The 16,021-nt window shown below is 42.5% G+C and overlaps 1 protein-coding gene across 1 annotated transcript in view; it reads left to right on the top strand.

Moving 5' to 3' along the window:
- kcnh3 (potassium voltage-gated channel, subfamily H (eag-related), member 3) overlaps nt 1–16,021 on the top strand; it is a 234,635-nt gene that overhangs the window by 142,493 nt on the left and 76,121 nt on the right. Inside the window, exon 2 of the mRNA XM_033612613.2 lies at nt 3,787–4,020. Coding sequence (XP_033468504.1) covers nt 3,787–4,020 — 234 coding nt within the window. The remainder of the gene's footprint in view (nt 1–3,786; nt 4,021–16,021) is intronic.

A 16,021-nucleotide genomic window follows, 5' to 3' on the forward strand; every position in this document is an offset into this window, starting at 1 on the left:
TTTATTTCTCTCAGATTTTAAAAGATGTTCGTCTCAATGGTTCATTTTAAGCTGTCAGATGAGCTCAAAGTAGCACAGGCAGTGGCGCACCAATACGCACACACCTCACACATCAGGCCATAAAATATTTAATAAGGGGGTCTTGAGGGCCTTCAGAATTGATGGATCAATGTGGACGCCTGAGCACAAAGTAATAAATAGTCCATTTTAGAGAGTTCACCCATCTACATGCCCGGGGCCATTAGCTGAATGTGCACTGGCAAAATTTTCCACTTGGTATTTACACACACACATTCAAACACACACACACATCCATCTTCTGCTGATCACCAATCAACAGCCCGAGAGCGTAGCTGTGTTTGTAAAGCGAGTAAAGAGAGGATCACGCCGGGCATGCTCCTGCTCGTACACAACATTGTTACTGGAGGGAGGGCGGATGTGCTGTTGGCCGCATCAATGAATGAAACCTCATAAGGTTTTGTGATGACTCTTGATAGTGTTTACTTCACCCGATCGATTCTTGTTACTGATCTGCCGGGTGCCTGTGCTCTGGACACCAGCAGCTGTGCTTCCAGCAGTCTGTCTCCTCTCTCACAGCGAGGCTGCCTTCTTGTTTGAATATTCTGAGAGGAATTAACACAGTGTTTCAGTGAGAGATGCAGGATACGAATATGGTGAAAGTCTTAATGTGACGGGGGAATTCACAGAAAGATTGCAGGGCTTTTGCAGCCAGTAAACCTGCACAAATAAGACAGAAAGAAACTGTGATGCTCAAAGCACCTGCAGAGGGTGAAATGTAACTGTGCTGCCAAGCAAATAGCAGCTTTTATTCAATTTCAGGTAATATTCGTATATTTGGCAGCCAACTCGCCAGAAGAAAATGCTGGCATTGGACATTTCTGCACATCATAATTACTTTACATGTCTATGTTTCTTACGTATCATGTGTGGGTAATTTTTCATCACCCGTAGCTGTTTTTCCAGCAGCTTTTCAGCCCCCACATGTGGTGTTTTTTAGCAACCTGTTGCTGACACTTAGCCGAGACGCCTGCAAAACTGTAGATTTCTGTCAAGACCAACAAACAACAATAATGGTTGTTTTTTTTTAGTGTGACATTGCTGTGTTTCCTGTGGCTTTTCAGTCTCCAAACGTAGGTGTTTTTAGCGACCTGTTGCTGTATTTTCCAGCAGGGATAGTGCAATGAAAAGCAGTTGTTTTTTACCGAGACGTCGCTGCGTTTCAAATGAGGATTGTGCCACCAAAAATGGATATTTTAAGCCAAACCATAATCTTTTTCAAAACCTAACGATATGTTAACTACATTTTTGTTTAAATGTAAAGTTCAAATGTTTTCGCCACATAATACCGTGCAACTCTAACATATCCATGGTTTGCCATGTACCATGCCAATATTATTCTGTTGACTAGGTTGCATTTGGTGCAAAATTGGCCCCTTTCTTTGCAAATTAGCTGCAAAAACAGCACTAATAACCACAAAATGTTAAAGTGCAATTATTAACATCTTTGGAGAGGTGGTGGTAATCAGAGTTGGGTAAGGGTTACTTTAAAAGTAATCAAAGTACTTTACTGCGTTACTTTTTGAAAAGTAACCAGTTACTTTACAACGTTGCTCCCTGAGAAAAGTAACTCAAGCACTTTTAAAGTACTTTTGAGTATTCTACATTTCCTATTGGGCAATGGACCACAGGGAGCTAAGCCTACATTTTTTTGTCTCCAAAACTAAAGTTATGGACCACTTGCCCTTCACTGAGATCCAGTTCTCCCATCACAGCTGTCACTTTGACCAGTAGAAACACAGAACCATCTGCTGCCGTAGACAACTGTATGACAACAACACCCCAGCGTTTTTAATATTTCCTCTAGGGATGTTACCACACAGAGTAAAAGGGGGAAATGATGGTGTGAAACAGCAGAGGCACTTTGTCAACCCGCTGAGTTAACGTTACTGTCATTAGCATCAAGCTAGCAAACAATGGTACATCCTCACGGTCGGACATAAAGTAATAACATTAACAAATAGCGGCGGGGCTTTTACTCACCACAACTGCAGAGGCTCCCAGCTTCATTTGAAACAAACTACATTATAGACGGTCTGTTATTTATTAATCCCTCTGTGTGTTTATATATTTACTTTTTATCCGCTCCGTTGTCTTTATAAAGTTAACATATCGCACCGTCATTTCAAACTCAACACTTCCTGAATTTCTTTCATATTAAAAGCCCCTTATAACATGTGGACCATCGTGTAGTGTGTCATGTCTGTCGGCCAAGTCACGGCACGATTTTATGAATCCACAATCATGTAATGTGACATAGTGACTTTCAGAACAGCAAAAAGTCATGTAGTGTGTACCAGGCATAATGCAAGTCCTCCTGAGTCTGACTTGTCTGTCAGCGAGTCCTCCTCCACCTCTTTTTAGATTCCACCATAGACAACGGCAGCATTTCTCCGACCACATAGCGAGCCACAAGCTCCGTGGCTTCTTTCAGACTGACGTTATTAGAACCAAACGACAGCAGTTGCTGTTCTGGAGCTGAAGGACCAGTGTTCTAAATGTAACAGAAGTAACTGATGTCTTGTTTGAAAATGTACTTAAATATTTGATTACTCAAACAGCAAACTAACATGTTAGGTTACTCGTTACTGCAAAAAGCAACAAAGTACTCTAACGTGTTACTTTGTTGTTATACCCAACTCTGGTGGTAACTGACACCACTTCTCACCGCACTGACAGACTATAATATTAAATGCCAAATATGGTTTCTCTTTGTCACCTATCCTTGCCTTAAAGGTTTGAGAGATGCCTCTGCACCTCTTCATTGCTGTTAATCATCTTGCTGTGTTCCTACCGCAAAGGCAGCATTTATACTTTGCCACATGAATAATTGCAATCTGACGCAAAGAAGGGCAGATTGCACTGCACAACTTCAGTGTTTGCACTGTAATATCATCAATATGTTTTGTAAATTGGACCCATGTGGCGGCTTCCAGGGCTGAAAAATAAAGCTAACGCAAAAGTGCCACAGTTCTTTGAGCAGCCACTTGAGGCTGGCTCCAGAAGATAGTCAGTCCCCATTGATCCCTGTGTAAAAATGCACAACTTTACAGCAGAAATAAACATGTTTACAGCCTGGTACAGGAAACAGATTTGGTTTCTGTAGCTAATTTCAACATTCATGACAACTGCACAGTGGGCAAGTTCACTCACCTGTTTACATTTTATTAAGACTTGAAGTCACGCCAGGTTCAGAGCAGGGCTGCTTGAGTGACGGCTGTCTGCGAGTTGTGGTATTATTATTCTGAACAGTCTATGATCAGACCTTGAGACGGGCAGACAGCGGTTGGAAGTGATGCACAATTGATGGTGCAGTCCATTCTTTGAGAATTCACCCATGAGTTTTTAAAGATTGAGAATGGATAGTTTTTGGATTCAGCTCTCACCTAACCACTTAAACTGAAAATTTCTTCTTCAGAGTTCAGAGTAATTTACTCTCTGCAGGACTGTGAAAGTCTCTGTAACATTCAAACCCTGGTTAAATGGAATTTTCAATGAAAATCCAAGATACTTTAACTAGAAATAGGAATGATGCAATAATAACAGTATTTCAACAAGCATTTGTGATGAAGGTTGTGTATGAGAACCATAGCTTCATATTAAACATGTCAGAGTTCGCGCTGGATGTCTACTCGCAGAGCAATTCACAAATCAGACTTTACAGGCCTGAATTCTCTATTGATCACTCTTTTCTTCTTCTCCCTACAGACAGCAACTTTGTGCTGGGAAACGCCCAGGTGCAGTCTCTCTATCCCATCGTCTACTGCTCTGACGGTTTCTGCGAGCTCACCGGTTACGCCCGAGCTGAGCTCATGCAGAAGAGCTGCGCCTGTCACTTCCTGTACGGCCCGGAAACAAGTGACCGGTTGACGGCTCAGATCCAAGGAGCCCTGGATGAGAGGAGGGAGTTCAAGACCGAGCTGGTCTTCTACAAGAAGGAAGGTGAGACTGGACCAAGAATGTGTGTGTGTGTGCGTGCTATTACTCTTGTTTTGCGTGTCCTTTGTGAAGACCAACGAGGCTTAAATATTCATACAGTGTAAAACCAAATAATCTTCTCAGACATTCTTCACTAGCCACTTAACCTCAGTACAGAAATGAATTTACAGTTTCATATGTGGGGGCTGAAGAGCTGCAGATGAGCTCTTTAAGACTGGCAGAAGTAGCACCTTCATTTTGCAGGAGGTCATTTGATTCAACTCAATCTAAAAAATCTATTTATTAAAGCCACAAGTGTATTTTTCAAATAATTCTTGTTGAGTCAAGTGAAAAAAGAATGTGAAACGTGGTACACGGCGGCTTCCAGACTGCTACCTAGACCTGACCTACCAATGAACAATTTGCAGCAGTTTTGATTAAAGGAATATTTACATTTGTGTCAGTTTTTGCATACATTTATATGATTTACAATATCCTGGGACACCCCAGTGGATCACCTGGTAGAGCGTATGCCCAGTGGATGCTGACCACTGAGTAGCAGTCTGGAATCAAGTCTGACCAGCATCCCTTTGCTGCATGTCATCCCCTCTCCCTCTCCCTCTCCCCTCTTGCTCTCATCTCCAGACTCATAACAGTGTAAATATAAAAGCTTTAAAAACCTTAGAAAATCAGTTTAGAGTCCAGAACATAAATCTTCCCGTTGTAAAGGTCCTTGGCTGCTTGTCTTGTGTTGCCTCCATGATTGCACATACCCAATGTTTTGGAACGACCTCCATCATGTGTGATTGCATGTACTCTATGCATTACTGAGTGTGGTCGAACATATGTGATGTCGCTCTGGGGCAGATGTGTGCAAGGTTGAGGATGGGGATGATTTTAAATCAGGTGAAAGCACATTCCTACATACAGTGTACCATGTGGACCATTACCGCTGCAACGTTCTTTGGAAACTGTGGCAGTGATTAGATCTAAACTAGAGATGAACCCTCCGGTTGTTTAATTGGGACGCTAACGGAGGATTTGCATCTCATAATGTTTTTCTGACAGAGCCAGAAAGTTTCATGGTGAATGTGAATCACTGCTGAGGATGAGTTTCAAAGCACCCTCTATTTAGAGGCGGGGAAATTTTCATGTTATGTGATGAAGTCTAAATTTTCTGCCTTTTATTTTATTTTCTGATGGATTTGCTAACTGACAGCCAAAGTGTTGAAACATGCTCACTGCCCACCCTTCATCTCCAGTGGTTTCTTTGCCACTCTGCACTGCGCACCACTCAGATCAGGACGAGGCTAATGTTAGCTAGCTAGTTGTGCTGCTCATTCTGTGGTTACAGTTGTTAATGCTGTTCTGGTGGCAAAACACAACACATTCTCACTGTGACCTCGTCACATGTCCACGTTTGGTCATGGACTTTCCACGTCCACATACGACGTCCAAGGTACCCTGGGTGTGGGTATGCATTGTCTGTTTTCAAAATACACTTCTGTTTTCACAGGAAATGCACAGTTTGTGTACAGTTTCTTGGGTTTAGGAAAGAAAGGAAAGGGTTTGACTTTACAATTTTACAGGAATCACACCCAACCGCCTTACTCGGACTTTCACCCGCTTAACTCACATTGTTGTCCTGCTGCGTTTACCTGGTATCGTGCCAACATGAAAGGACGTTTTTTTTCGTCAGTGTCTGATGCCGGAAGTCACTGACCAAGAGCTTGATTTTGACGACAACTTTGGAGTGAGACTGTGTTGGAAGGAAACTTTGTGCCCATTCTCCGTTCTCCTCCCAGCTCGCCCCGATGAGCAAGCAACTTCATTTTGAATCACAAAACCCTCTCAGCATTGTTGACAATGTTAGCACCACTAGCTGTGCTGACACTGCTAACGGTGGTAACAGAGCTAACAATGATAACATGGTCAACAATGCTAAAGGGGTTTTCCTGCTCAAAATGTAGCTGCTTATTCATCGAGGCGAGCTGGGGGGAGACCGGAGGGCGGGATTCCACAGCAACACTGTTGAGTCACGACAGTGTTACTAGAGGTAATAGATAAGACGATGGTAATAGATCCAGATGGTGCGCAGTGCAGTAAACTGATGAGTAGCAAAATTAAGCTATAAACCAACCTGCGAAACCCGTCAAAAATGTTCTTGGTGGTTAATCAATTAAAGGTTAACCGGGGCGTTTCTGGGAACAACGTGCAGGTTTGGTCAGGACTTTATAAAAAGGTAGGGACCAGGAGCCAGACTGTAAGCAGCAGGCATCAAAGGGGAAGCTACAAAAGTTGCAAACACAGTGCCAAATGCCAAGTGGACAAAGCTTGTTCCAAAATGAGAGCTGTTGACTTTCACTTTGTCAGGTGATATTGTATAAAAACAGTCACCAATCATTCCTGCATAGTTCACACATTTAAGCAAAATTTCCCTGGATGAATAAAATGGATATAAGACACACCATTCTAACAATCCTGTATGAATTCTTAAAGAAATCCTGCTGACAAACACTATACATCCCTTACATTCAGTGCTATGCCAGATTTCATTTGTGCAGCTGAGCTGACTGAGGGAATGAACGTATGAATTACTGAGCCGTGCATATATTAAAGGGAACCATCGCCTTTTTATGTGCAAAGTCTAAAGAGCTTTCATCGAGCAGTGGCTGCCTTACATGTTTCACCATAAGAGAATCCACAACAATCAAATGTTCCAGCAGTCAGTCAGTGGAGTGATTTTAAAAGGTAGAAAACACATAAAAGTTCACATGAATGCCATCAGATGATGAATGTCTGAACTCTTGGTGTGGTTTGTCGAAGCCTTTGAGTGAGCTGATGAGAGGAAGTTTGAGAGACAACGAAACAGGAAAGTGAAAAGTTTTGAGAAGAGAAGAGAGCCGTGAAGAAGAACAGCAGGAGAAAAATTCCTGCTCATTCATCCTCTCTTTATTAATTATTAATAAAAAGGGAGACAGATGAGTGAGGGCGTAAAGAAGCAAAGACCCAGTCCGCAAATACACAATGAGAGGAGTGGGAGTCACGTATAGATGGAGGAGAGACACAGGAAGTCATGGACACATCTGCTCCTCTGAGATATAAGGCCGTAACAAAGAGCAACACGGCCTGCGTCTCACAAACACACACAAATGACAAATTAGAAGTGTTTCATGCTTTTATCAGCTCTCCATGAGCTCACATTAGCATATTAGCTGTTCCCCAGGGGAGCAAGCAGAAGAATAAACACATTTATATCCAGTTCGCTCTCTCAGATCACCACGGTTCTCTCACCAACGCCTCGGGCATAGTTTTAAAATTGTATCCACCGCGAAGTACGTACTCATATTATATTAATATAAACATGATTTACAGGCCAATAAATAAAAGTGGGAATAAAAGAAAATAAGTAAATGACCTGATGATGGCTATAGATGAAAAGTCATGTTGCTACAGTACCAAGGCTGTACCCTGTGGAGTGTACTTTTAAACACACAAAATCTGTTTGTTTTTAATTGTGCTCGCCAAGTTCATTTCCTGAATGGTCCGCCGATGGGCGAAGTGGTACTTTTTTTAGTGACCACATTTGTTGCCACCATTGTGAAGATTTGTCACTGATCAGTGTCCTCTCACATCCATCGGGCTGACTGACCTGGGTTTTTTTATTTTGTTATATAATAGTATAAGTTAGTGATATCAGTATTGGTTAATTTTGCTTTTGGTAGCCCGACACCCATCAACTGGGAACTAACTGGTTAATTTTTTAAGGAAACAAACACAAAATAATGTTAAATACAATTGGCTTTTACTTCTAGTCTGGCGCACCGATGACTCAGTGAGCTTTAGCACCAAACTTTAAAGAGGCAACAGATGGGATTTTTTTTTTTTTTTAACTTGGCGCCACCTAGCGTCAGTGGTGCTGCGTCGCAACGACCAACTTGACCGTGGGGATTACAGATAATCAATAAATTCAAACTCTCTAAATTAAATAAAATGCAGGCTGTAAAGCCACCAGTATACCTCTATGTACAGTCAGGTCCATAATTATTTGGACAATGATACAGTTGTCATCATTTTGGCTCTGTACACCACCACAATGGGTTTTAAATGAAACAATGAATACCTGCTTAAAGTGCAGACTCTCAGCTTTCATTTAAGGCTTTTTTCAAAAATGTAATATGAACCGTGTAGGAATGACAAGCATTTCTTCACACAGTCCCCCGACTTTAAGGGCTCATAAGTATTTGGACAAACTAACATAATCATCAATTAAACAGTCAGTTTTAATACTTGGTTGCAAATCCTTTACAGTCAATGACTGCCTGAAGTGTTGGACACATAGGCATCATCAGATGCTGGGTTTCTTCCCTGGTGATGCTCTGCCAGCCCTTTACTGCAGCCGTCTGCACTTCCTGCTTGTGTTTTGGGTGTTTTGCCCTCAATTTTGGCTTCAGCAAGAGAAACGCATGCTCAGTTGGATTCAGGTCAGATGATATGACTTGGCCGTTGCACAACATTCCACTTCTTTGCCTTAAAAATGTCTTTGGTTGCTTTTGCAATATGCTTCAGGTCAATGTCCAACTGCACTGTGAAGCATCATCCAATGAGTTTTGAAACATTTAGTTGAATCTGAGCAGATAATGTAGCCCCAAACACTTCAGCTTTCATCATTGACTGTAAAGGATTTGCAACCAAGTATTAAAACTGACTGTTTAATTGATGATTATGTAGTTTGTCCAAATACTTATGAGCCCTTAAAGTCGGGGGACTGTGTGAAGAAATGGTTGTCATTCCTACACGGTTCATACTACATTTTTGAAAAAAGCCTTAAATGAAAGCTGAGAGTCTGCACTTTAAGCAGGTATTCATTGTTTCATTTAAAACCCATTGTGGTGGTGTACAGAGCCAAAATGATGACAACTGTATCATTGTCCAAATAATTATGGACCTGACTGTATACCTCTATGTATATGTAGAATGAGAAGGTGTGTGGACACTCTACTAAATAAATGAGTAAAGAGACCGAGCAACAATTATCAGATTTATCTGAAGAAAAAACAAATAGTAATGCAAATAATTATAGCAGAATGCACAGTACCAGTACAAACAGCTCACAGTAAATGATACCAATATGTACAGTATCAGTACAAACAACAGTAGACACAGTGGAATTATACCAATATGCACATGTCAACAGTCCCCATTCTAGAATAAACGCTACCATATGGAAACCATGCGGAGCTCAAATTGAATGGGAAACAAAGTTCAGTGTTCACTTAGCTGGGCGTAACTTAGCTGGGCGATGTCCGTGGATAGCTGCCTCCGTGAGAAGAGAACAGAAGGAAGGGAGGGGGGTATCACTGTCCGAAGGCTGCCGTAGAATGGCAACCAGGATGTCAGCCGACCAACACTCGCTACCCGCTCCCTGGTTGCGGCGATTTGCGATGCTGGCCAGCTAGGAATGAACTAGCAGCCAGTACAGTACAGTCCTCTCTGGTCTAGCTAACATTTAGCCGTGTTACTTACTGATCCATTAGAAAGAAAGCTAGCTGGACATGGGTTTTGAAGCCTCTTTGGTCACGGAGCTCCCTCCATCTCTTGAACGCCTGACTGAGGTTTACTCTTGTTTTTCCTCTTCTTTTATCACTCTCCTTTTTGCTCTTCTTTGCCTCCTCACACAGAGGAGCTCCTTTTCTTTTGCTAGGCCGTTTTTCCCTTGTCTCCAAACTTTGTCCGTCTGCCATTGTGCTCGTGACTCAACTATCTCATGCCCAACTCCTCATAAGGACCAGCTCCAGTCCCTGATTGGCTGATTGGCTGACCAGTTTCACAATTCCTGACGCGTTTCCTGCCGTAAAGCAGATTTTTTCCGCGAAATTTCAGTACCGGTGGCAGAAGCTTATTGCAAAGATTGCAAAGCCACTAAGTAACCTATGTAAACGCTGATAGTCTGATTTTACTGTGGCCACTACCCTGTGCAACCCACATTATTTTCATAATGATATATTTAGGAAAAAATGCTGTCTGTTCCGTAACTGCTTATCCTGTTAGGGGTCGCGAGGGGCTGGAGCCTATCCCAGCTGACACTGGGTGAGAGGCAGGGTTTACCCTGGACAGGTCACCAGACTGTCACAGGGCTGACACATAGAGACAGACAACCATTCACACTTTGGGTTCAAACCAGGAACCCTCCTGCTTTTTTGGACTTACATTTATTGCATTGTGTACATCCATGTTTACTAGCTTGTAGTCTTCTTTGTTCTGCCTTTGTTGCTTTTCTTGGCTCATTATCGCCACCTGTCAATCAGTTGAATCCAAGAGGAGAGGTTCTCCGTGGTTTGCCAAGGTTTTATACCTGAACTGTGACCAGGACTTTGTATTTCTCTGACTGTGTGGACATCTGGTGATGAAATATATGAGAATGTGGTACTTACAGGTAAAACATGAGCCTAATGTCGGCTGATAAAGGAGTTTAGTGGAAGGTGGCTGATCTGCAGGTGCACAGAAGTGACACTAAGTGAGCAAGAGAGTAAATAATGTCTCTAAAATTTGTAGGTAAGGTGTATGGAAGGAAAGACGTCAGTGATAATGCTGACTTGTTAATTAAAATGAAAAATAAAAAGCAAGAAGTGATGAACAACTGGAGAATGACAAAGAATAAACCAAAGACTTTACCAGAATAAATCTGTTATAGCCTGTCAGTAATAAAGCTGTGCTCTAATCAAGTAATACATAATCAATATTTATTCATTCTTTATCTTTATACCATGCTTATAGTTATGCATTGAGCGGCAGAAGAGACGACAGTATGTGTTGTTTCAGTCCTGCTATTGTGTACCATGGTGTTCCAGTCAAACAGGGACAAATCCAGCCTTGATATGGCTGATGTTTTTATTGAGGCAATCCTCCCGCTTGCTTAAATGCATTATTTACACGCATGATCCCCTGTTGGGATTTAGTCTCAGAGTTGGAGGAAACAGTACGTAGTGTGCCACATGCAGCCCACAGAGTCACGAGTCAGAGATTACAGGTGGGAAACAGAAAACCAAAAACAGCTTGTTTTAGCCTGATTTCATGCATTTATGTAGCAGCCAGCAGGGGGTCCCTTTTCTCGTCTGACAGCATTATTTAAAGGCTGGTGATATTCACCATTTTATAGTGTCAACAAATCACATGCAAAGAACCAAACCAATAATAGATTGATCCTGGTAGTGCTGTGTGTGTGTGTGTATCTAGAGCCTCTGTGCCACAGAGCTCCACTGTTCTCCAAAAACTATTAGAACTGCATCAGTGAGCCACAGTGTTTCATACATTGTCCTAAATGTGTGTTAATCTGTGCTGAAAATGGTCTGCAGCACGTGCAACATGTACGTAAGGTGTGCATAGAACTGTGACCAGATTTTTTTGATTAACATCTTTATAAGAAATGAATGGACAGAGTCACAGAGACACAGTGAGGGGATGTCTGAACCTACTCACGACCAACTCACACATTGTGTTGTAATAGAACTTCTTTTTAAAGGATCCGACTGGTGTCATTCTATAATTGTCTCTTATATAACACCAGGCTGGTGCAGTACTTTCAATTATATGCTTCACATGTATATAATGTTTTTTCCTTTTATTATACAGAATGTGGATCCAAGTTTGTAAAGCTTGAAGAGGAGATTAACCTCAGTGGTTTAACTGCTCGCCTCACTGCAGTGATGTTCAGGTGGAGTGCAGCAAACACTGTTTATCTGCACACACTGCCCCCACCACAGTGACACAGACCCAGCTGAAAAATGGCTGTCAGTCCAGCACCTTTGGAACCAGCAGTAACCCTTCAGACATGGTACCTAGACCCTCGGTCTGTTCAGACAGTCCTCTTAAATGTGGGCGGGGTTGTTGTCACTCACTGCTCCGTCCAGCACTCGCTGTATTTCCTCATCAGCGGTGACACAGATGGAAGTCTGCACCTGGTTTATCGTCCACAGAACGAGGCTGCACGCCCACATTTTCAGAACAAAATAGAACAGGCTGCAGTGAGAGTCTCTCTCCATGGGATATTTAAAAATAGCAGCTTTGTGCATTTAGTCCTTCTCAGGCAAGCTCAGGGGTTTAGTGTTGCTGTAGCCCACAGGAAGTGAGGATTAGAATATATGACCTTCACATAATCCGCTCCAAATTAATCTATATTTTTAAAGTCATTACTAAAAGTGTGTGTCATATAAAAACTAAAGTGATGGTCAAAGTTGTCACAGTGAAATTTAAGGTGTGCTGATGGATTCACGTCATCAACTCATGCATTGAGTAACATTACAAGTTAACGTTCCACCTTAAAAGTCGCCGGCAGTCGACCCAGTGAATGAAGTTATTTTTTCTCAGACTCCAGCTGCTGTGAGAGGCAGCAAAACATCCTTTCATTTTATAGTTACACTTTACTAATAAAACTCTCCACAGTATGAACAGTGGTTACATGAGCCTCAAAACCAGACACAACTCAGCCCTGAGCAGAGTGACCGTCCTCTACTGACCAATCAGACTGCAGTGTTCACAGTTCCACCTTTTAGTACCAGATCTGTGTGCTAGGTACCCCAACAGAGGGGGGACCAAACATGGGGACGCTAAGGAACGCTTCTGTTGGGACCATCCACAACTTTTCACACTGGAAACTAAAAAACTGCATACTGAACTGAACTGAACCCAAATGATTGGTGGAAATGGGCCTTTAGTTACTTTCCAGTCCTGCTTTTAGCCAGAGACGGCAGTGAAACGCTGCTTTCAGCCTGGTGTAATGTTACTCTCTAAGTCTGTGGATTTCACAGACCTTTGAAGATCACAATCATTTTGCATCGTATCTTTTTACTGACTTATGAAACAAAACTGTGTTAAAACACAAACACCGATTTCATTCAGAATCTAAACATCTGCCAGACTCATCATCACAAAATCAGATGGTTGAAATGAGACATGTTCTGCAGCTGTAACAAATATGATCGCTCCATTTACAAAGCAGTCAGAAGAGTCTCATGTAGAGACGGCTTATGTGTCGTCTGCCGTATTCTAGTTTACAGTTGAAGCACGGACTTGTGGAGCTTTAAAGTGAATCTATACTTCCTGCAGCCTCCCTCTGTACACTGCACCTACTCACATGGGGGATGTGGTGAATTCTGAGGGTATAGATAGCACAGAAAAAAGCAGCGTTTCATCCAGGCTGAAGGGGCTCTGTGAACACAGTCTCATTATAGCTGCAGGCACGTGGAACCCCCGAATGTGAATGAATGGTCACACATGGAAAAGTTCTTGGAATATAATACCGTCTCAACTGTCCAGAGCAAGTCATTTCCCTTCATGTGTGATGGGCGTGTGATAGTGAGGAGGATAGAGAGTGACACTGTGGGCATTTCCTTCACTCTATTCTCTGAGCCCCTCATATGAAGTCTGTGTATGTTCAGCTCAGTAACTTGGCCCAGTATATATTTCACACAACATGCAGCAAATCACAAAGATTTAAACATAAGAGCTCAGCCTGCTTTCCTCACTGACTCACATACAGTATACCTTCCATACAGGCTCTCATTCTCCACAGTGTAGTGCTTACAATCAATGGCTGAAGTTACATTTACTGGAGCACTGTACTGTGGTACAATTTCGAGTGTTTCCATTATCTTCCACTTTATACTTCTGCTTCAGGGTTTTTCCTACATAGCCAATAATGAGGTGGACACTATTGTCAACTTTCATCCTGCCCCCAGCTCTCAACAAAACTCTGACGAATGCCTTCATGGAAAACACTTCTCTGACGGCCGTTGCACTTTGTAGATTTCTGTGGTTTGTAACTGCAGTTGTGGCATTACACCGATATGGTGGCACTGTATCAGAATCAGCACAGTGCACTGGGAAAAGTGTTGCCAAAATTTCTTAAGGGGAAGAAAAGAGCCATCTGTTTTTGGCTGGCCTGCAGCAAAGTGGGTACCAGCCAAGTGGCAACCTCTAATGGCCACTTGAGGCTGGCTCCAGGACCCAGTCAGTCCCCATAGATCCCCATGTTAAAGGAACAGTGTAAGTTTTAGGGGGACTTAGTGGCATCTAGTGGTGAGGACTGCAGATGACAACCAGGTGAAACTTTTCCTGGTTAGAATTTCTTCAGGAGGTTTTTATCGCAAGCTGAATTATCCACAGAGGGCTCCTCCTCTCCAAAACAAGCAGACCAGGTGATTTTAAAGTGTTAAAAACGCTAAATAAAGCAGTTTCATGGTACAAATCAGTGCATCTCTGACACTGTTTGGCATGGCTGAGACAAGCAGCTGGTCCACAACATGCTATTGTGTGCTCACCTTTTTCTTATCCAGACATTCAGGAGACTTTTTCCGTGCGCCAAATGGGAGCCGAATTATCCAAAGAATCTCCTCCTTTCAAAATCAAACAGACCTGGTGATTTACACTGGTAAAAACACTGAATAAAGGGGGTCTGCCCATTGGTCCGACAGCCCATTGGTCCGACCATATTAAACCCATTGTTCCGAAGTCCCGTTGTTCCGAAATCATCATGATGCCCTGTGGTTAAGGTCTGGTTAGGTTTAGGCACAAAAACCACTTGGTTAGGGTCAGGAAAAGATCATGGTGTGGGTTAAAATGAAAAAGAAAGTGGCAAACGCATAAGCTGTGAGCCTGCTCCGCCTCAAGCCTTTCCCAGCTGACCCAGAGCCAGTCGCGGCGCACCATCAAGGTAGAAATACGCCCGCTGGGAGCCGTTCAGCACCGCGGAGGGCTCCCCACACAACCCTGATCCCAGAGTTAATGACAGGAGGTTATGGTGTTTCACTCTCTCCTCTCTATGACACTTGTATCTTGACCAGTAACCTACTTTTGTTGCGTTGCTGATCCTCTGTGGTACACAAACACAGTATAGCCTAGTATAATCACATATCGGAACAACAGGACGTCGGACTAATGAGAGGTCAGAACAATGAGAGGTCGGAACAATGCTACGGCACCGAAGAAAGCACTTTCATGTTACAAATCCATGTATTTCCAATGCAGTTTGGCTATTGATGGGGAGCGGATAGACGAGGTGGTTAAGTTATTGAAAGGCACTGATGTGAGAAAAGCCCCAGGTCCTGACGGTATATGTGGCCGTACATTGCATCACTGTGCTGTGCTGCTTGGTGGTGTTCTTAAACATATTTTTCAAATGATAGTTGATTCTTTTCAGTATCCCAGTACGTGGAAAATATCTCATATTGTGCCACTACCGAAGAATAGTAGCCTAGACAGCCTAATGACTTTAGGCCAATTGCCCTCACTTCATTGATAATGAAAATCCTGGAGAAAATAATTAAGAATGAGATTCTCACAGCTATCAAGGGTAAACTCAACCCTCTACAATTTGCTTACCAGGCTGGAAAGGGTGTTGAGGACGCTAAGATTTTTATTCTTAACGCCTTGTATAAACATCTGGAGAAACCTAATGCCCATGCTAGACTGTTGTTTGAAGATTTCTCCTCCGCTTTTAATCACATGCAACCTTGTCTTTTAATCAAGAGACTGATTTCTGATTTTAAACTACCACATCAACATGTTTTATTGATTTTAGACTTCCTGACCAACAGACAGCAGAGGGTCATTGTGAATGGTCATTTGTCTGACATTGTTGTAACTAATACCGGTTCACCACAAGGGTGCGTATTGTCACCTCTTCTTTATATCTTATACACTGACAGCTGCAGATCATCTTGTGACAGCAGCTTCCTTGTTAAGTTTTCGGATGATACTGTGTTGTTGTCTCTCCTTCAGGGTGCCCAACACAACCATGGTGTGGCTCTCCCTGCATTTGTAGATTGGTGTAAGGACAACTTTCTAGAGTTAAATGCATCCAAAACTAAAGAAATGATGATTGATTTTAGACGTAACATGATGATGATTGATTTTAGAGAAGATTGAAATTGTCAGCTCCTATAAATATCTAGGCACTGTGTTTGACAACCAGCTTAAATGGGATGTTAACACTGAAGCACTGGTCAAACGTGGACAGCAGAGGACT

This window comes from Epinephelus lanceolatus, chromosome 14 (genome assembly GCF_041903045.1).
Source record: "Epinephelus lanceolatus isolate andai-2023 chromosome 14, ASM4190304v1, whole genome shotgun sequence".
Taxonomy (NCBI): Eukaryota; Metazoa; Chordata; class Actinopteri; order Perciformes; family Serranidae; genus Epinephelus; species Epinephelus lanceolatus.